Here is a 22,120-nt window from a genome sequence, read left to right as displayed (position 1 = left end):
AAGATGTCTAATGGACTACCATGCTACTTCTCTTAAACATCTCAAGAGACTATAACTCAGAGCACAGGGAGCGAGATGAAAACAAGGAAAATCAGATTCTGAAACATAAATCAGTAGAGAATTTACACACTGAAATTTTCCATGACATCATTATTTTTAATCAATGCTTAGGAACATAGTGCAGATAGAGTAGAAAACATTAGCAATTGATAAAAATGTGAGACAATGGCAGTTGGATTTTTAAAAAATAAATTTCTATACAAATGTATGTATGTTCATTGATACTGTATGTAAATGTGTGTCTATGCATGTATTTTCAGGTGGTGAGGAACATATGAAGTAACTCATATCTTCCACTGTTATCTATCATATTTAGATAAAAAGCAAGTATAATTATACAAATGTTCATTCTTCACCTTTTGTTCTATTCAATCCCTAAATATTGTCTGGAAAAACTTAATACAAATCACCTGTGAATGGTGTACTTCAAGTACACGGTTGCCGATTTCACAAGCTGAAAGACTGCTTTTACCTTACTAATGTCACTTTAGAGTGGAACTTCTGTCCCTAGTCTTTAAAAGTTAAGGTCACTAGTATGTGCTCATGAAGATGTAAGTGTAAAATCATTCCAACTGCCGCTAACACAAGTATCCATAGTGGCATTTATATTGACACTTGCAGAAAATAGCTTTGTTTGCTGCAAGGTAGTGTAAAAAGCAAGCATCACTTAATCCAACTTATCTATGTAATTCCTGTTTGCTTCATGGTGGGACTAAAATGCTTGCGTAGTAACATAGATTTTTCTCTCAAAATGCCAGTTAATCATTGCTGTTAAATGGAAACTGCATTTGTAGTTCAGAACATGATGTGGGTGACAAAGTAAATGCTTTTATAAAAGAATTCAACTTCAGTAGAAACCAAGATAAATTCATTTCAAATCAAAAGCAACCATGAAAGAAGCTGGCCTAGCAATTACAGGTTTCAAAAATTTTGGCTTTAGTGAGGAAACTGTGTCCTTGGGTAGAATAATTTGTACGTGCTTGACTGGCCTGGGCGTGTTCTTGCAATTAGTCATTGGGCTGTCACATCCATAGGCTAGCTTTTCTTTCAAAAAGAAAACTACTAAAGATTGAAAACCAGATCATTGTTCCTCTTTTACTACAGTTCTGCTCTAGGCTGCTTTCAGGCAATATTCTGTGTTGCATGTTTTCTATGTGGCAAATCTAAATGCAATTAGAATCCCTCTAGATTGCAATGTCACTTCCCAAAACTTCCTGGGTGGCATGTATGAGAACAAAAGCATCCGTACTTGTCTGCATTTAACTTACTAGGAATAGGTCTAAGGACGTCGGGGATGAGAATCTCCACCAAAGCCTGGTACATCCCATGGTCACAGTTACACATCCATTTCAGGATAGACTCATGTTTGCACAGAGTTATCAGCTTTGCTTTCGGAAGTCGACTTTCTATTTCACTCAGATTGCTGGGGTGAATAAATGTAGCAAATGAATAGATGGCAAATGAGGATAAAAAAGAAAATGGACTTTAAAAATAGTTTTAGTTTATCAAATATTACTGAGGTTAGAACTATACCACCATTGCACTGGTGCCATACGGCTGGATATATATAACATTCCCCCAGAGCTGCCTATGCACGTTAATACTTCCTGACGGTATGAAAGGCATATATGATACTAAATCCATGAGGATGAAATAGCTCTACCACAGTCCCCCAATGCAATAAAATGGGAGCTATTGTACACACGCTGAAACCTCCAGAGAGCAGTTTGTGGCTTATTTCAATCTATTCATTTAATGTTATCAGGTAGGGTTCACAACTGGTATACATATCTCTAATTTATTAACTGTGACATCTACTTAGCCATGAAAATGAACTGGAAAGTTTATTGATTCTGACCTTGATTCAGTAATGGTAGTGCCGTCAGTTGGAGTAGAGGGAGAATAGCGCCAGAATGTTTGCCACAATTTTTCTATCAGGCTAAACTGAAGATTCACAACAACGTCCAATATTGCCTAAGAAACAAAATGGTTATTGGTATACCTTACAATATTTCTTATGTGGAGGTGAGAGGAGAACATAATGTAAAGGGACTTAAATGGTAAAAATACCTTTGGGTTCATAACTTAACATGGTAAAACTGGACTAAATTGGGCCAACGGAAGTAGGGAAACAAAAGAGATTAGCTAGGGGGAGAAAAGGGGGAAAAACAACTCTTAAGAGATTAGGCAGGATGACTGGTATCCCTCCCATAATGGCCTCATACCTCACTCTTACTTTCACCTCTTTCCTCCCCCATGCTTGCGTCCCTCTTCTCCATTTTCTTCTCTTAATTTTCTTTCATTTTTTTCTACCCACTGCTTCCCTCTGCCTCCAGAGTTGCTGCCATTCTTCATATTCTCAGAGCGAAGGGCACAAAACATAGATTCAATTCACGTCAGTCCTCACTGAGCTGACTGTGTCCCCTGGCCATCAAAGAGGCCAGAAGTGAAGGGTGTGGGGGTGCTTGTGTGTGGCAGACAGAGTTAGGGCTAAAGTAGCTCTGTCGAAGGCTACTGACCATAGGTCCCAAAGTGTTCCCAGCTACGCAGAGGCTGGGTCACAAACTATAGTCAAGTCAGGAAGGCCTTCAGGTGATCGCCTGCCGGGCAGAAGGAGAGTACAGCCAGCACCTCTCTTTGGTCATGCAATGCCTCCCATTCAATCCTATTCTGCGCTTGCCCTTTCGAGAGCAGCTTTAAGAACATCCCCTTCTCTAATATGGCGTCAGGGGCTTTACCTTCTTAATTTTACCTCCTAGAGCCATTATCCAGCTCCAGGAGATTAATTTTATTTTGAGGATGGTAAAATTTGCCACTTCCATTAACTTCTGATGATCATATTTAGTTTTGCCCTGCCCTTGCAATTAGTTTATAAATTCACCTTCAGATAAAAGCAGTCATAAAATAAAAGAATAACTTGTGCAAAGAACACATGATTCTGTGATTATTTTGAGCATAAAAGACAGAAGTTGTCAATATAGTGTGTTTAATGTCCTCAGCATTGAGAATGAGGACAGCTGCCCAGTCAAGATCTACAAAATGCACATAAGCTAAGTGACAACAGAGGAAAACTGGGAGTCAATCTAAGGATTTTAGGCAAAAAGAAAAAAAATATAACGTTATAATTCTGAAGGCTGTGCTACCTGTGTAGACTGACCTTATGTATGATACAGAGAATAAATGATGATCTACACAAAAAACTCTGAAAACAATTCAAATATTAAGCAAAATCTGTTTGGGACATATTCTGGGAACTAGTAGGAAAAGCTCCAAGTAGTTAGTAATGAAAATGGAGGGAAAGGGGCAAATTAGAAAATGGTGTAAAATTCAAAAGGTTAACATACTCTTCTTCACCCTTTTATATCAGCAATAATAAAAATGCAAGTGCAAGCCCTGCAAATAAAGGGCGTATAGATGTTCCTCCTCCCAGGCAAAAACTAAAACCTTCTCAAGAGGCAGGTAAAATTATAGCTGCTTTCTCAACTGTAGCTTAGGCACATTGCAAGAGAGGTCTATTAATGAAGCAGCTATTAATATCTCACATAATACCTTACATATTTATATCCATGAGATTGCTGTAAGAACACTATCTGTATATTAAAAGAAAAAAATAGTGTTGCAGCACCTTGTGTAGAAAATTATACTTGTTCCTTACCTAAAAATAGTGATACTTACACAATATCTTTGATAAACAAATAATGAGAATTCTAAATGATAGGCAAAATAGGTATGTTAAGCTTTCTTTAAAACACAAACTGTAGTAAACACGATATAAAATAAAGCAAGTAATTCAGTGCATCTTAAATTTAGTGACTCTTAAGTCAATCTCAAATGCCTTCAAAAAGGACATTCTTCACAGTAGCCTCTTGAGGCAGTTTTACAAATGAATAAAACACGTATCCTTTGTCCAATCACCCATTTTCAAATATGTTCATATTAAAATACATATCAAATATATTTTAAAATAGTCCATATTATATTGGCTTGGAGCAAATGACTCATGTATCTGTACTTCAAAAGTTTGGAATTTTCACAGAAAAAAATAGAATTCTTCTTTTTCATATTTGCTCCTATGCTCCATGGGAGATGGCATGAATTCTGGTAACTCTGAAATAAATTGGGCTCATTCTATAGACTGCACAAATATTAATCATCAGACATGTCTATCTCTCTTCATATAGAGTAATCCTACAAATAGAAATGTTGATGAAAATTTTGTAACCCAAAGAATATTTTCATTTTATTGGGGAAGGTTTTCACTTAGAATAATCTTACTATATATTCTTTAGTAATATAAATAATATTGCTCCAACTTATACTTTGAATAAGTATGAGAAACTTAAAGAAATACAAATTATATTTGTGTAGACTGGTTTGCTTAAAGCAAGGTTCAGAGAGTACAGAGAAATAAGAAAATGGTTAGAGAATCTTCAGATATACATGTAAAAAGAAATTTTCCCTAGATATACAAGTATCATCCAAAAATTCTCTAATACTAGGAAAAGCAGTAGTCAAAGAGAAACATATATTGTCTTTCATCATTGCAAGAAATGTTGGGAACAGACTGGCAGGATATGCTGAAAACAATGTGGTACATGGTTTTTTAATAAAGAGAGAGCATGCCCTTGGTTGTTAATAATCTAGCACCCTTGACAAGCACTCAGATTTATTCAAGCAGTTCTTATTTCTGGAGAATGAAAAATCTGTGAATGCTATGAACTGCGACTCCTCACTATACTGCATTGTCAGCAGTCAGGAGGACAGCCTGTGAAATCTAAAGGATTATCTTTTACTTATAAGTAGATCATAGATAGCCCTGGAAGAAAGCTACCTAAATTCTAAACAGACTCCTCTTTCAAAAGGAAAGGCACTTATGAAAACTCTCCTTGTAATCCATCATTCCCTCGGTACTAAGTGAGCCGCAGGTACATGTCATGCCTTGGAGAGAGTTCCCCTCCTGGAGACCATGTAGCCACTTCTGAGGTGGGATATTCAGAAAGGGATAGGAGTAGGGATGCAAAATACCAAGAGGAACTTTAATTACCACAAAAACAAAACTGGAGCCTCCATGATCCCTGGAAGTGCTTTATTAAACATTTACAGAAAATATTTTTGATAGAAAATGGTATAAAATTTAAAAGGTAAAAAAGGTGCATTGAAAAATTAGGGCTCTTTCTCCTGCCACCTAGTCACCCAATTTCCTTTACAAAATCAGCCACCATTAACATTTTCATGTTTATTCTTCTGGAGAGATGTACATACATGCTGCTTTTTATTCAAATGATAGTATGCTATACACACTGCTTTGCATCTTGCTTTTTTCCTTTGAAAATAAATTCTACGTTTGTTCTATATTAGTGCATTTAGACTCGCCAATTCTTTTTAATGGCTGCATAATATTTCACTTTATAGATTATACCATATTTTATTTATTTAGTTCCCTACTAGATATTGAAGTTATAACCAACCTTTTGCATTGAAAACAATAATGCAGTAAATTAGTTCCCTTGTGCACTTATCTCTTCATCCATATGTAAACATGTTTTCTAGGATAAAAACCTCGAAGTAGAATGCATCAAAGGATTCATTAGAATAGGCTAAGAAAATGGACAGTAAAATTCATTCTCCCTTTCCTATAGTCCTCACCTTTCTACTCTGAGACAAGAAGATAAATTAACTTATAGGTGCTCAAAGACATATGAACTAACTTATATGTCTCTTAGGAATAAGTCTGGTTATTTTGCTTTGGTAAGTTGGCTAGCACAACTCAGCAGGGGGTTGTACTATGTCTGAAAAGATTTACCTCACAGTGCTCTCGATAAAGACTCTGCAGTGACTTGATATCCTCAAAGGTAGTACCATCTGGCAGAGAAGAGATTTCAACTTCTCCAAACTCTGGGAGTGCTCGAGATGCATCTGTTACCAGGACAACACAACAGAATAAAGCTTTGTGGATGGTGCCAATTACAGATTAATGAAGGAAAGTTTAAGAAAACTAAAAAGGAAAAATAAATAAATAAAAGATCAGAGGCCCAAAGAGCAAGGATTTTTTATATTACTACTTGCAAGCAAAACTTGGCAACATCGTTAGCTCAGAAGAATAGAGGGAACATAAAAATTTTGGAGAAACTAAATTTTCACTATTACTATATCACACCATAGTGTCTTTTAATATAAGGCATATATATATATCAATTTCCAGAATCAATTTTGGTTATTTTTACTATTATGTTACTTAAGCATGTAAAAAATCTAGCTTTAAACTCATTATGCTCAAACTTCCTATATAATTTTAAACCACAAACCTACAAAATAAAGACAAAGAAAACTACAAGAATAACATTAAACTCAACAACATTAACTTGATGTGATGGATGATGCTGTTGTCCTGTATGGAACATGATTGAGGTACTGACTGCTGTGGCACAGGAACTTTTGAGTTTGACACGCTTATACCAACAGGTACTTCCTGGTGGCTGGACCTCCCATTACTTTTCTATATGCAAATGGGCTGTGAAATGTTCCTCCACACTGAGCACTGGGACAGCATTTAGCCTTCCCTTGGGATGAAGGTGTAATTTACATAGTAAGTCTCTGTTCTTTTCTCATAGCTCTTATTAATGCAATACACTTTGGAGTCTGCCTTATCATAAATTCAAATACAAACGTGGAAACTAAAATTACAGAACAGTATTCCTTCTTGTCTTCTAGGTGATCCAGAATATGCTTTTATTTTTTTAAAGATAATAGTTGAAATAAAAAGATGAAATAAAAAAATATTCTTCTTGAGAGCTCAAAGGCCCATAAGAATATACCTATGAATTTTAGTTTGGGAAATGATGCCATAATATATTCAACTTCTCCAACTTGTCTTTCTCAGAAAGTGCACATAGACACATAAACACATACAGACACATACACACACACACTCTCTGACAGCTTCTACTCATCTTGTTTGATCTGCTGTACAGAAATTATGCATGTTCATCACTAGAAGAGTTTTCAATTAAATTAAAGTGCCATTTTTGCACCTTTGGCTATTACAAGAAGATGCAAAATGATCAAGTTCTACTTCCTAACTCTTTAAATAAAGAGAAACATGTATATCATCTATGATTTTAAAAAAAATGAAGTGTTGTGATCTAGTTAAAAGAATAAATTACTTTTTAAAAGCTTATAACTTTTATTCTAATCTGAGGCTGTATGCACATGTAACTTTATACATAGAAAATAATTATTTTTGGAACTTAAGTTGCTACTGAAATATAAAAAACACACAACACAATTTTGATTTAAAAAAAAGCCCAATTAATACAAATTCTGAAAAACAATTTCACAGCAAATAGCCTTTAATTTATATACATTTAGAAGTCCTACATAGCTCAAGAGTTTTAAAAATAAGCTTTAGTGAACATGAGAAAATAGAAATGAACTGGAAATGTCATACAATGTGCGTAGTTTCAGCACACAAAAGAGTCTTTCTATTTGGTTAACGTCTATAATAGAAATCTCACTTGAAGAAAACACTACTATTGTTCTCTTGTCTTCAAAATCCTAAAAGCAACTAATATGCATTACACCTTAACATACCTAAAAACTGTTGATGATGTTGACTTTGGGCAATTACAGTTTGCTCAACAGATGTGCCTGTCTGTTGACCACTTCCTGTGAAACCATCTGCAACCCCATCCACTTTCTGCATAGGCTTGTACCTAAAAATATTAGATGGGAAAAAACAAATAAACCAAATTATTCCTTGCTTTTTTGTACTGCACAAAACTCCCAAGGCATTCAATTTTATCCTGTCTTCTTTAATGTTTCATGATAGTTGGATAGGATTCTTTTCCCTTGACAGTCTCATAAAGCTAAAGTGAAGAAAGTTTCTCAATTGTGAAAAGAAAAAGGGGGAGGGGCTAGGAAGAAGACCCATTTTTGAAAATTCAGAAATCTACCTAAGAAAGAGTTTTGAGGCATTTCTTTGGACACCAACGGCAAAGATGTTCCTGGTTATAGTTTAATGATTTGAATATAACTTTTAATGGCCAATGGGTCAAGGTAGAAACTCTTTAATTATGTTGGGGTTTTAATCTAAACAAAGATTTAGGAGGTAGGGCCTGAGCAATGTTGATGAATGGCTTTCAATTTATTAATATCTCTAAAATATGAATCAGCCTATCAACTCTACCATATCTTCGAAAGCCTCCCATGCATCTCAACACATCTGTCTCCCTTAACTCTTCTCCATATTTGCAAACAGAAAAACCCTAAGTATCAGCTTGCAGCAAAATACATGCAAGAATCCATCTATAAGCCTAATTTACCAAATTAAGAAAAAGAAACCCTAAAGTCACCTACAGTTCTGTATTTATCTTTAGGTTCTAGTAATAGAAACTCATGAACTTTGCATACTGCTAAGAAATAAAAAAACTGTTTTAGTAGCATGGTCAAGAAGGAAAGCCTGCTTGGAAGACATAAAAAATATATTAAAAACTGGGCAACCCTGCTAGGATAAACAAATACAAAATAAGAAATAAGCATCAGCCCTAGCTGGTTTGGCTCAGTGGATAGAGCATCAGCCTGCTGAATGAAGGGTCCTGGGTTCGATTCCAGTCAAGGGCACATGCCTGGGTTGTGGGCTCGATCCCTAGTAGGGGGCGTGCAGGAGGCAACCGATCAATGATTCTCTCTCATCATTGATGTTTCTATCTCTCTCTCCCTCTCCCTTCCTCTCTGAAATAAATAAAAATATATTTTTAAAAAAGAAAGAAGCATCAACTCTAATTTTTCTTTTTCCATTTTTTTTAAGATTTAACTTATTTTATTTCATAAATTTAGAAAAACTAAGAAAAAATTGAGATTTATGTCTTAGAGATACCATCATTCACTTCAGGATGTCTGTCCTTCCATTCTTTTTCCCCCCTCATTTCTAACTATACTTATAAACAAAACCACGTCCAGACATTTGACTCTTACATTAATACCATAATGCAAGTGGATCATTAATATGAATTATTATGACTAACAATGTCCATAATACATGAACAGGATATACTCAAAGATGGCTGCATTCTGATAGCAGATACAGAATGAATGGACCTGGTGAAACATCGTACAAACTAATGCTTTAGTTGCCTTCAAGAATGATTCAATCTTGAATGTTAATTATTATAACTTAGATAAATGAAACTTCAAAGAAAAATTGCAAAGTCATTCATAATGATATTTATATTTATTTCTTATATGACAAAAATAAAGTCAGAAGATGAACAGAGTGAAAAAAGGGTACAATACTTCATCCTTATTATCACTTTAGTGATGATTCCACATCACCAAAATGTTGGTTGCTATTTTCTAATGATATAAAAGAACTCAAACATGTTCTTTTATTTAATGGGAAAACCATTGGAAAGTACTTTTCAATTGGTTCATACCAAGAAGTGGCAGAAGGGATAGTAATGTGATGTTCTAGAAATGCTGTTTATGAAAAATGGAATTTTTTTCATTTATTTTCCTCCTTAAAAATTATCTTAGCCAGGCAAAAAATCTTTCTGAGGCAAATACTTTGAGTACTTCTGTGGGGAAGTTGCTAACCATTCATTCTGTCTAGAAAACTTGAATGATTTTATCCTTAGTAAATAAATTTAACAAAGTTTCCTGTCCTCATTGAGCCATCTCAGGTGTCATTTGATTTTACCCTCCTTTTATCAGCTATGAAATTTTATATTTTATATAAAATAGGCTAAAATTGCTTAACCATGTTTCTTCATTTAAGTTAATTAAGTATGGCATTCACGGAGTTAGTAAACAAAAGTGGTTAAAGGAATTTGAATTATTTACTCTGAAGAAGAGAAAATGGAAATGTTTCCTATAGAATTCAATATATTAAATTTTAACATAGGATTAGTGAGTAATTATGAGATTTTGCCAAGCTATGCTTTATCAAATTTCCTTTGTCCTTCACGAATGCTTAACGGGCACAAATATCAAGGACAAGTGGAATTTCACCATAAAAGGAAATGACATATTTCTCTCAGTCTGTGAGTTTTCAGAGAATGGATGCTATGTCACAACCTTCTTGCACACAGTACTTAGCAAGCCTGCAAGCTTACAAGTAAAATTATCTGCTCCCTCAGAAAAATGTAGACATGAACGTTCCTAAGGGAAAGAGAGATTATATTTTTAACAAGCACTCAAAATCATAATTAATTATAATTAATGCATGATTATACATAATAATAATAATGATATTGAGTGGGAAGCATTGATTATATGTACAGTGTATTACACAGATGAAAAATGCATCAATATTAGCTTATGGGGAAAAAGAAAATTAGCTGGTAAATTCTGGAGAAATGTTGCAGATCAGTACTTAAATACAAAACTTATATAGGAGATGTAAAGAAGAAAAAAAAGAAAATAGAACTGAGAAATTAGTGTTTTTATTCTAATCATAAAATTAAGGGTAGCAAGGTAAATAGTGGATTAAATGGATCAGGCAAAGATGCACTACGTGTATCCATTCTTGGTTACTCTGTCGATAGGCTCTTTATAAGCCAGAACATTATGCTGTACTTCCTCAGAGAAAGGTATGGGGATAAATTTGGTAGGGGTCTGTGCCATAAAGAATGACATCAAGAAGCACAGGAGTATGGTTTATGTACAAGAGCAGTATTAGTGGGAGCTAAATATGAGACAGCTTCCAGGTAGTGCTAACTTTAGCTTTTCCTGCTTTAACTACTAAATCATGTGGTAGAACAGTGTACTGTCTGGCATTGCATTGGTACTTAGAAGGAATTCCCGGAAATCACAAATATTAGACTGAGGAAAGCTAGATGTTCATATTCCTGATGCTCTAAGAAAAAAATCCTATCCCTGCCATCACCTCAGAGGGTTGGGTCTTCCCAGAGGAAGATAGAGTTTAACCGGAAGTCAAGAATAGGAACATTAAAAATAGGCTAAACAAATATCTGTGGTAACTGATTCTGCTTGGAAGAAACAGTTATAGATATTACTAGAGGCCCGGTGCACAAATTCGTGCACCAGTGGGGTCCCTCGGCCTGGCCTGTGGGATCGGGCCGAAACTGTCTCTGACATCCCCCGAGGGGTCCCAGATTGCAAGAGGGCACTGGCCAGGGCGAGGGACCCCACTGGTGCACAATCGGGGCTGGGGAGGGGCATGGGAAGTTGGCCAGTCCGGTGGGACCGTGGGAGGGCTCCAGGGCATGTCTGGCCCATCTCGCTCAGTCCCGATGGCAGGACCCAGGGCATGTCTGGCCCATCTCGCTCAGTCCCGATCGGCAGGACCCCAGCAGCAAGCTAACCTACCAGTTGGAGCATCTGCCCCCTGATGGTCCGTGCATGTCATAGCGACTGGTTGACCAGTCGACTGTCTGCCCCCTGGTGGTCAGTGCATGTCATAGTGAGCAGCTGAGCAGCCTTAGCATATCATTAGCATATTACACTTTGGTTGAAAGGATGACCGGACACTTGGCATATTAGGTATGTCAGTATCTGGGTAGCTTTCCATAAATTTCGAATGATAAACTCATGCTAGGTCAACCCAACAAAATCCTGGGAATGGGGTTTAGGAATTGATTATTTTAACAAGTTCTGAAATGTTTCTTAAGGAGCCTGCACAGCACCAGTCCATAGGAGCCTCTTGGCCTGATATAAATTCCTTCAGCCCACTTCTGTAGAAGTATATCGCTAACATTAGAGATAAGCCATTTTTTTATAACTGTCATCAGTTTTCAATAAACTGCATGTGGAATATAAGTAAATACCTCTGAATGTATGGTGAATGCATGAATGAATGCTCAGAGTAACGTATTTCATTTTACATACTATTAATTGATCTTAACATAGATCAAATCAATGTAACAAACATTAATTGAGCATTTACTATAGGCATATAGGGGAATGGATTTGAAAAGGCTGCATATAAATAGAATTTTTCCAGCACAGTTTTTTTTATAATCTATTGATTTACATGATAATTCAACATTCTCTTAACTCTAGTTGAATTTCAACTGACGTTTTAGAATTGAAACAATCATTTTCAGGTTTCCTGTCTCTACTTTTTTCATAAAATTATCGGCATTTAAATTATAAACTGTAAAAACCAGAGGTACTTTTTACTGAAAAAAAAATTGTTGAATCCTTTAAAAAACAAAATAGCTTAGTAATCTTTTAAACAATAGAACTCGCTCCCTTTTCCCATTTATTTTACAAGTGCATTATTTTTAGATTAGGCTTCCTTATAGTAGATTCTTAGCACTCCCTAGTTGCCTGTACTCTGAGAAAGACCTGTGCTGCAATCTAACGAAGAAACAGCTCTTGGTTTCAAAGTCAGTAAGAGGCAAATGATAATTTTAACAGCTTGCAACTCCATGGGCAATCAGAGCTAAAGTTGTTAATGATTAAGAAATCAAAGAAACTCTAATGCTTTAATAGCTGAGTGCATGCATGAAACCTGTCACTAACACAGAAAATCTGGAAAATTATTAGGAATCTTTCACCATGGGGTTAGTCTTAGCTGTTATTTAGAACTTGGACAGCTATAACTCTACTGTAAAATAATATCTAATTCTGTCAATAATTTCACATGGACAGACACTGGAGGAGTCCAAAGGAAGGCAAAGAACCATTGCATTCAATGAACAGTACCAGGTGGAAGGACTTTCAACAGACTAAATGGAACATTTGGAAAAATACCTTTGAAGTGAAAAATGCAAATGCAAAATCTGAATTGTACAGGCAAATAGAGTCATCATTAATGTAAAACTCTAGACAGTATGCAATCATTTAATTTGCATGAACAAATCTATATACTGAGCTCATAATCAGGGCAAGAGGCTAAAATTTTTTATTGGAATATTGAAATTCTCTTTGGAAATATTGTCCCAGAAAGTGTTTCTATGACTTGAGGTCTGAAATGAACCAAATGATATAAATGTGAACAGATCAGAGAAAATAGTGAATGTTAAGAGTGCCATTTTTTTTTTCAGAATAGTAACTAACTCCTTGATGTCACACTGAATATGTCTGTATCTAAATGGATTCCCACATCCACCCTGCTGGTCAATGCGAGTTACTCCGTCTCTTCAATTCTTATTGATGGCTCTTAGAGTATTTGTCTCTTCATTAGTTCTACATCTATAATTGGGCAAAGGGAGAAGGAAAATTTTAAATTCAAATGGGGTAGTAGTATTAATTACAGCAGTTCTAGGAACAAATCTGGGAGAGGTGGGGAAAGGAGAAGGTTGAAGCTACTGGCTAAAATGAAAGCTGTGGATCATTCGTTCATTTAACACATATTTGACAATATGCTCAGTGCTCTCTTAGGTGCTGAGGATGAAATGTGCAAAGAGGCAGACAGGGTTCTCTTATTTCATGAATTTCTTCACTGACTCCTCTTAGCATAGATAATTTAGAGTTAACTGTATAGAACTGATTTAGTCTTGTTACAAATATGCACGACACTTTCATGACAGCTCTTTTATCTATAGCTGAGCCCTTCTGTTAAACTGATTCTAGATAGATGCCCCCACTCCTTTATTTGGAGAATAACAACCTGACTCCTCCTAATGCCAAGACAGCAACAAAAACAAAAAAGGGCATCTGAGGCTTTATCCAGGAAAAAATAAATTAGTGAGGTTCTTGCATATAGCAAAATTAAATGGGCCTCGGTATCCTTAACAGTAAATAACGATGTACTTGCCCAACAAAATCATGCATACAAACTGCTTATTGCAGAACGTTTCAAATGTTCAATAAATGCTCATAGAAGAATAAGTGGTGACTCCTAGTATTATCAAACTTTACATTAATTACTATAGTTAATAGTTAACTGAATTGTGATTCTTCTGTCTTCAATGGAAAATATCTTTACATTAGGGAGTGCTACAGTGGCACAGTGAACATTAAATATCTACAAGCTGAGATTCTTTATTTGTCTCCAAAAGCCAAATGCACAGGCACTGATTATCTTCCTACTGAAAACTCCTGCCACCCTCAGCTGCCTCAGAGCAATTTACCAGCCCTAGGTGCTTAGCTCTGAAGGGACTCCAGGGAATTCATAGTCTAGGAAAAGAACTGTAAACTATTAACATCAATCAAAGTTGAAAACCACTGGCCTAGAGGTATAAGAAATGGAAACCACGCTTGCCCAATTGCCAGGCTTTATTCTTATCCAAAACAGCCTTATTCTTAAAGAAATATTTTTCTCTAGGGCACCAGTATAATAATGATAATAGCAATTAGTACTTATCTAACACTTGCATATTTCCAGTTATAAGAACACTTTATATATTTTTTTTTCATTTGAACTTCAAAGCCTCTGTGAGGTAGTCTATTATTCATTTCCATTTAGCAGATGAAGACATCGAGGTTCAGTGAAGTTCCGTCAACACTCTGCAGAAGTGTCAAAGCAGCCTGTACTCGAACCCATACCTCCCAATGTTAAATACAGGGGCCTTCTCACTTGTCTATGAAAAGTAGATGAAGAAAGGTCTTCTAATAACTAAGGTTCTAGTCCTCACTCTCTTCTGAGAAACATGCATGCTTTCACATCTGTCTACGGCCACAGCAAAAGTAGCCCTGTTGTACCATCTTCCTAATAGGCCTCTATCTCCCCTTCCCCCGCCCCAGAGCCACAAATGTTCCTTTTTTCACAGGATCCAATTCCTATGGAAAGACCATATGAAGAGGGAGGAAATGACATATTCCCTCACATATTTAGGACATACTAAAGTGTGATTTTTTTCCCTTTATTACATATGCAAACATTTTATTACAGGTGTACATTTCTGTTTGGGTTATCTTACCTGTTTAAGGTGGAATTCATCTAAGAATAAATACAAGGGGACTGGGTTCTAGTCCTGATTGCTCTATGACCTTGGATAAGTTGTCTACCCTTTATGGACTTCAGTTTTCCCAGCAAGAAGATGAGTTGGACTAGGTGATCTCTTCCCTCCAGCTCTAACATTCTATTATTCTGTGATATCTCTTTTAGATGTGATGGGCATATTTGGTATGCAACTGTTGGTTGTTAAGTATTTGTTGAAGGAATGATAACTGCAGTTTAAATATTTTGAGGAAGGCTACTGGGATCAAACACAGCCAAGCACATTGTCAAAAGCACTTGGCTCTATTCCACCACTTTTGCTGCAGGGATTTGGAAGAATAACTAAAATGTATGTGTCAACACCCTCTACGTGCTTCTTTCAAATATTAAAAATTGCAACAAACATTTTTACTTAGTTTGTAGCTCTAAAAATTACTGATCTCCATTTTGCTCTATAATAATCTAATTTATTTATTGTATAATTATGGTAAACAATAGTTTATGGGTGAATTCCCTTGGAAACTAAAGATTACCACATGTGAGCATGTAAGTTATTTTCACATAAAATATTTTCAGCAGAAGGTATTAAAAAACAACTATTATACAGTCTTCTGCTTCTTTAACCAGGGTACATTACCTCTTCTTGATCACCTATAATTCCATCAATTAGCCAGTTATTAAACTGTGTTAGACTAGATTCTGGTCACTACAGTGATACTCAAAGGACCTACTGGAGTGCAGCCTGCTGTGTTAAATAACCCAAAGCAAATAGAAGACCCTTGTCTACTTATATTTCCTCTTGCCTGCTTTTGTATCTCACGATTTTATGTGAATCAAGTGGGCTCTAATCTGCTTCTATATTTTAGGTAAATAGCTTGAGAATGGCTTCATCTTCTCAAGTAAGCTAAACTACAGGCTCTGTGACACCTGTTTTTTAATCAGAAGCTGTTTCCATTTATTTCTGGACTCATGGCTATGTTCCTTATGGTGGTGTTGCTGGAAATCTGATTTATAGATAAGTGGAATTTTCCTCTACTACCTTATCAAATAATCAAATGAAATACCATATGTAAAGGAGATCTAACAATTATAAAGGAATACAAAACAGCGATCAGATCATTATTTCTGCTACAACTACTATGATTTCAAACTTATCAGAAAAATGACTTCTAAAACTTCCCTTTTATTTGACAAAATAATCACTGAATATACTTGAATTTTCTTAATATAAGAATACGTGAAACGTACATTTCTACTATGGAAGATGTGCACATATAGATGAATACAATAAATCTTGAGGCACTTAAACAATTTGAATATTCTAAAACAAGAGGCCTGGTGCACGACATTTGTGTACTGGGGGGGGGGCAGTCCCTCAGCCCAGCTTGCGCCCTCTCACAGTCTGAAACCCCTCCGGGGATGTCCGACTCCCATGGAGGCCGGAGAGGCTCCCGCCCCCTCCACTGTGCTTGCCAGCTGTGAGCCCTGGTTCTGGTTGAGTGGCGCTCCCCCTGGGGGATCGCACTGACCACCAGGGGGCAGCTCCTGCATTGATCATCTGCCCCCTGGTGGTCAGTGTGTGTCATAGTGACTGGCCGTTCCGCTGTTCGGTCGATTTGCATATTAGCTTTTTATTATATAGGATATTTAATACTATGTCGCTTGTATTTTAACAGGAGAATGACAATCTCTTCTTATGTGAATTTTAATATATTCAATGGAATCATTTGAGTTTTGGAATCATCTCATATTTAAGCCATAAAACAAATGACGTGCTCTTTCCCATTGTTTACAACAAATGCTCTTATGCCTACATTCAGACTTAGGGAGAAAACCTCTCCTCTCCCATCCAAGTGTTTCTGCACAATGGGCAATCTGCCTTCACTTCAGGCCCATTGATGCTGCCAGTTGATAGAATCCTTCAGACACAAGGGAAATCTCCCTGTGTCCTGCTGATCCAATGAGGGATCCGTGAAGTTGATAACACTAACACTGCAATCAGTTAGCTAGACAGCATTCCAAGAGCAACTGTCTACAATCCAAAACTTTTATAATTAAAAAAAATTACAGGAAATTTTAGGATTTCTTTGGTTGTCTAACATTTATTTCATGAGAAAGTAAAAACTAAAGTTGGCACAATTTATTAGTATTACTAAAAATTTTACATCATTTCTTAAATACATCCACATTCTATCTAATTCTAAAAAACATTTACTACTATACTGTGATTGTAGAGTTTATATGACTTGTTAAACTTCACATCTCTGGAACCTTTTAATTAAGAGACCTTTGTTAAATCTTAGGTCTTGCTTCCCTAACCCAGGCTTTTAAAATAAAGAATGTATCTTAAAGGCTTCCATTTCCATGAAAATTTGCTTGGTAGGATTTATTTGCAGTTATATCACAGGAAGAAATAGGCTTCTGCTGTCTTAGGTGCAGTTCATTAAGCTTTTTTCATATTTAAGTTTAAGCATGTGTTATTTTTGAATCAAACTTTTTTTTCTTGATGCACCATCACCTCCACTGTGTAGTGCTGCTATAAATGAGTGCAGAGACCTCATAAATTGAAAGCTATAAATATTGCCATAACAGGTGAAAAAAAATCATAACCCAAGACAATAACACTTTGTTACAATTCACACAAACTCTATCTCCAAACACATTATGTGCTAGTGTTCTATGATTTATTTTATTATTTTTTCCAGAGCCCTTCTTAATATCTTTCGTGAACTATACCTCAAAAAATAAGGATCAGCAACTTAAAAAATATGGTTGAGAATCTGTGAATTAAAAATCTAAATCCCTTGAGATATCTTTACATCATATCCAATCTTGTCCTGACTCTTCAGTTTGGGACACTTGCACTAGAAACTATGACTGTGTTAAAACCACTTTACCTCTAGTCTCTTCCCATTACATATTTCTAGCCTAAAACCAAAAAGTCATCTCTCCAGAAAAAAATCTGAAAGTTTCATTGTTTTGTTTCAAAGCCTTATACAACTTCAAAGCTATATTCTGTACAAAGAACAAACTTAACTTCATATACAACTAAATCCTTTAATCTCAGATCCAAACTACTTTTTAAATCTCGTTTCCCACTAAACTACTCAACCTTCTCAATTCTTCTTCTGCAATGCCAACCTCACCAAATCAGAGCATTTACCAAAGACATCGTGAACTTTGCCTCTTTATACTTTGCTTACATTATTCCCTCTGCCTGAATGTTCCTCTCTTTCTGATTCCTCTAAATCCCCACTCAAATAGCACTTTCTCTATGAAATTTCCTAGTTCTCCCTCTCCAATAATTTGATAAAAATTCCTCTGTATTCCAATAGGTCCTTGATCAAAGCTTTATTTTAGTACTTCTCATACTGCATTACTTAAAAAACAAAATAAAACAAAACAAACACAAAAAAACCACACCCAAACATGTGCTTTCCCATCTGATTTCTTAACTCCTCAAAGGTAAGGCTGTGACTTCTCTCTGAATTCAACTAGTACTTGCTGACAAAATAGAAAAGGGAATCCTGTGTGATATATTCTTTCTCCAGCAATGACTTAGAGCTAATACTTCTGATGGCTAAGGGACTAATCATTGATCAATGGATTAGGCAGAATGATGCAGATTATCTGGTTACCTATGTGTAGACTTTCTTTCTGCTACCTAATTCTGCATTCTCAATGGAAAAGATAAATTATAACTACTGCCACAGCTGTACTACACTGTAAGGGGGGGGGGGGAGAGGGGGAGAGGGAGTGATAGAGATATCTTTCATTTTATTTACTACAAACTGTAATATAAGCCAAATGAGACTAGAAGGCCCTCAGCTATATAACAGCATCATGGGCTTATGTAAATCATTTGATCTGAGACTTAATTGAAAAATAGGACTATTAATGCTTTGATTGTCACAAGGCTGTGTGGCCAGACTAGACTGAGGTATCTTCAATTCTAAGATCTATGGTTCCATCCATCCATCCATCCATCCATCCATCCATCCATCCTTCCTTCCTTCCTTCCATCCATACATCCATCCATCCATACATCCACCCAACCACCCAACCACCCAGCCATCCACGAATGCTTGAGCTTTCTTACAGCTCTAATACCTACAATTCTACATCTATGAAAGTTGGATTCAAATAAAATGTAAGAAATCCCAAACATTCTGAAAGAATTTATACTGTGTCAAAAAGAATGGCTCAAGGGATGTATAGAATTGCAGGTAACAATCTCATGAATGTGAAGCGCATTTCTCCAGCTGGCATTTGCTTGGGTGTGCTCTTTACGCTTGTGTTTAGTTTCCCTGTCTCGATAGCTTGGGATGTCACATTTAACTTAAAAGGGGCCAAACAGGCTGACTGATAAGTAATTTTGAAAGATTTGGAAAATAGGCAGGATGAATAAAATTCTAAATCATATATGAGAACTGTCTGTCGTGAAAGTATGCCAACAATAGTGACATTCTTTCACACTTATGTATTTGTTCAGAAAAAAAGGAGACCAAACATCTAAAGAAACACATAGCTTTGACATGTCAATGACAATTGCAGAGTCTACCTTTGTTTCTGTTGCATGGGTTGTTGCCTCATAGCCATATACTGCATATCTTCTTGCAGACGATTGAGAGGGGAATCTGGCTTGACACGAATCCCATAGTAATGGTACTTGGAGTTTCCTCTTCATAAAAGAACAACAAACATTAGAGACACAAAAAGTCAGTCAAACCTGTATTAATCATATAATATAGGATGTCCATATAACTTCTCATTTGGAAAAAAAATATAAAAGCAGCATATTAATGTTATATATTTGTGATATGGTCTAGATACTTATATATTTTGATGGTGAATACATTTGAGGAATCAAAATAAGATTCTAAATCCACTGGCTCAAGGCCCTTAAAAAAAGTCCTTATAAACTTTCTCTTAAATATTGTTAAATAATCCACTTATTCCATTTAAGCTACATTTTATTTTAAAATTTATGTTTTAAATTTAATTTAGAAAGGGTAATAGTGAGAAAAAATTCTGGCCAACAAAAATTTATTAACAGGATAAAGGATTGAGCACTAAAGAATAATTTATAATAAAAAGTTTATACAGAACCAACAGAAAAAAATCTTAATTCTACCTTTCTTAGGTAAGTTCTACATTTTTCAAGTTCTATTACTGCAGGGATGATGAAGATAACTTCACTGATGCAAGATGTTGTGGAGAAGTCTATTATATTTAATATTTTGAAACCTAAAAAGAAGCATGCATTTACTCATTTTGAAACATTTTATTAGTCTCTGTTTTTATGGGTTTATATTAGTTTTGCAGGCTGAATAAGATGTGTCACAACAGACATGGGGAAATTTCTCTGTGAAAATGTTAAATTTCCACCTGGAATAAAAATGTCACCATTACCCATGCTCAGGAGCAAGACCATATTTGTTATTAGAAATGACAAAGTTTAGCCCTGAATGAAATGTGAAATTCTTGCAAATATAACATTTTAAATATGTGAATTTTTACAAAGAGAGAATAGTTTTTCATAACCCTATATATAGCAAGACATCAGTACTCTTTCAATTTTTTTCTTTCATTTATAACAAGAAATGCAAGGGGAGTGGATTAAATATTTTATATAAAAACAGCACAATGTACAGTTGATTTATTATAGAATTGTACACCTGAAATCTATATAATCTTTTTAACCAATCTCACCTCAATGAATTCAATTAAAAAATAAAATAGGAAAATAAATAAATAAAAGTTGTGGGAGAATTTCAACATGAATATCAATGGATATCATTGAATTATGGTTACTTAAGTTCAACAATGATAACCAAACAAAACAGAATTTTACTTCCAAAATTAAAGAACATATATTAGATGAACCTTAAATATATGAAAACACATTAAAATTTTGTTATAAATAATATTGCTAGCTTTAAAAAAATGTAGGGCAGCCCTAACTGGTTTGGCTCAGTGGACAGAGCATTGGCCTGCGGACTGAAGGGTCCCGGTTCGATTCCGGTCAAGGGCATGTACCTTGGTTGCTGGCACATCCCTAGTAGGAGGTGTGCAGGAGGCAGCTGGTCGATGTTTCTCTCTCATCGATGTTTCTAACTCTCTATCCCTCTCCCTTCCTCTCTGTAAAAAATCAGTAAAATATATTTTTAAAAAATGTAGGGCATCTGAGTACCTATAAAGTTCCTGCAAAATGAACCAGTGTGAAAACCTAATGCCTCTATAAAAAGCTTTCCACTAGCAGAGATTATATTATGTCTCCAAAATCCACTACAGAATAGAGCAAAAAACAAAACCAAAAAATACAAACCCCATTAGTAGCGTTCTCTGTAGGAAGTGGAGAATGACAAGGAGGCGTGGCAGGGTGAGAAGCAGCAGACATTAACCAGGGGACACAGCCAATGACAGGGCTACAGTGTGAAATGGTGTCTCTCTTGTGAGACCACAAAGCAGACGATGTGTCCAGTTTCTTACAAATCAGCATTTGTTTGGGTTGGGGCAGGGGAGGTGGTTCTTTCCTTTCCACTGGCCATGGGGCAGGTCAGCATGTCCCATGGTCTTGGATTAAACTTAATTTGTAAATGGGGTCTACAAATGGCACTTTTTCAGTTGACTTGGTTTAGAAACATGGCGATTTCATTTACTTCTTAGCTAGTTCTAAAACTTGAGAAAATGTCTGGTTCTGGTTTGAATGAATTCACCAGTTAATTTTATTGCTGGTTAAATGAAAGTTCAACATACAGTTTGCTTTAAAAAATTATCTGAGTTAATTTGTGTCATGATTTATATGGATTTTCTTTCTGTTCTCTGGTTTAGAGGTAGAAAGGAGAGCTAATTCAGTTTCCATGGTAGAAAGACTCAGTACTGTGACTCCTACCATTGTCAGTTTTTCTATACGAGAGCTCTGCTATCTTCATAACACAGCATTTGTTTAAACTTTCCTCACAGGATTTCTTTTCTCCTTATTCTTCTGGGCTGTGCTTTCCATCCTTAATTATAAATACTATATAACAATTTTAAAAGGAACAGAAGACATAATTGTTACACAGTGAGAAGAGGGAAAAAAGAATACCAGAAAGTAAATGCTGCAATATTGCAATATGCACTTATAGAGTATGGATTCTACTCATTCACAAACCCAAACAACCCTAATTTTGTCACTTTCTATTTTAAAGATGTGTTTTAAGATTTGAATGG

General features: G+C 35.7%; 1 protein-coding gene across 35 annotated transcripts in view; it reads right to left on the bottom strand.

Moving 5' to 3' along the window:
- Positions 1 to 22,120, bottom strand: part of RFX3 (regulatory factor X, 3 (influences HLA class II expression)) — a 276,259-nt gene that overhangs the window by 42,840 nt on the left and 211,299 nt on the right. For all 35 annotated transcript variants that reach the window (XM_005874459.2, XM_014546293.1, XM_014546292.1 and 32 more), the window contains 5 exons: positions 19,467 to 19,586; positions 7,651 to 7,772; positions 5,864 to 5,976; positions 1,919 to 2,034; positions 1,329 to 1,483 (listed from right to left, as the gene is read on the bottom strand). In XM_005874459.2, coding sequence (XP_005874521.1) covers positions 1,329 to 1,483; positions 1,919 to 2,034; positions 5,864 to 5,976; positions 7,651 to 7,772; positions 19,467 to 19,586 — 626 coding nt within the window. The remainder of the gene's footprint in view (positions 1 to 1,328; positions 1,484 to 1,918; positions 2,035 to 5,863; positions 5,977 to 7,650; positions 7,773 to 19,466; positions 19,587 to 22,120) is intronic.

This window comes from Myotis brandtii, unplaced genomic scaffold (assembly GCF_000412655.1).
Source record: "Myotis brandtii unplaced genomic scaffold, ASM41265v1 scaffold44, whole genome shotgun sequence".
Classification (NCBI taxonomy): Eukaryota; Metazoa; Chordata; class Mammalia; order Chiroptera; family Vespertilionidae; genus Myotis; species Myotis brandtii.
This window is presented reverse-complemented; position numbering and strand designations above follow the sequence as displayed.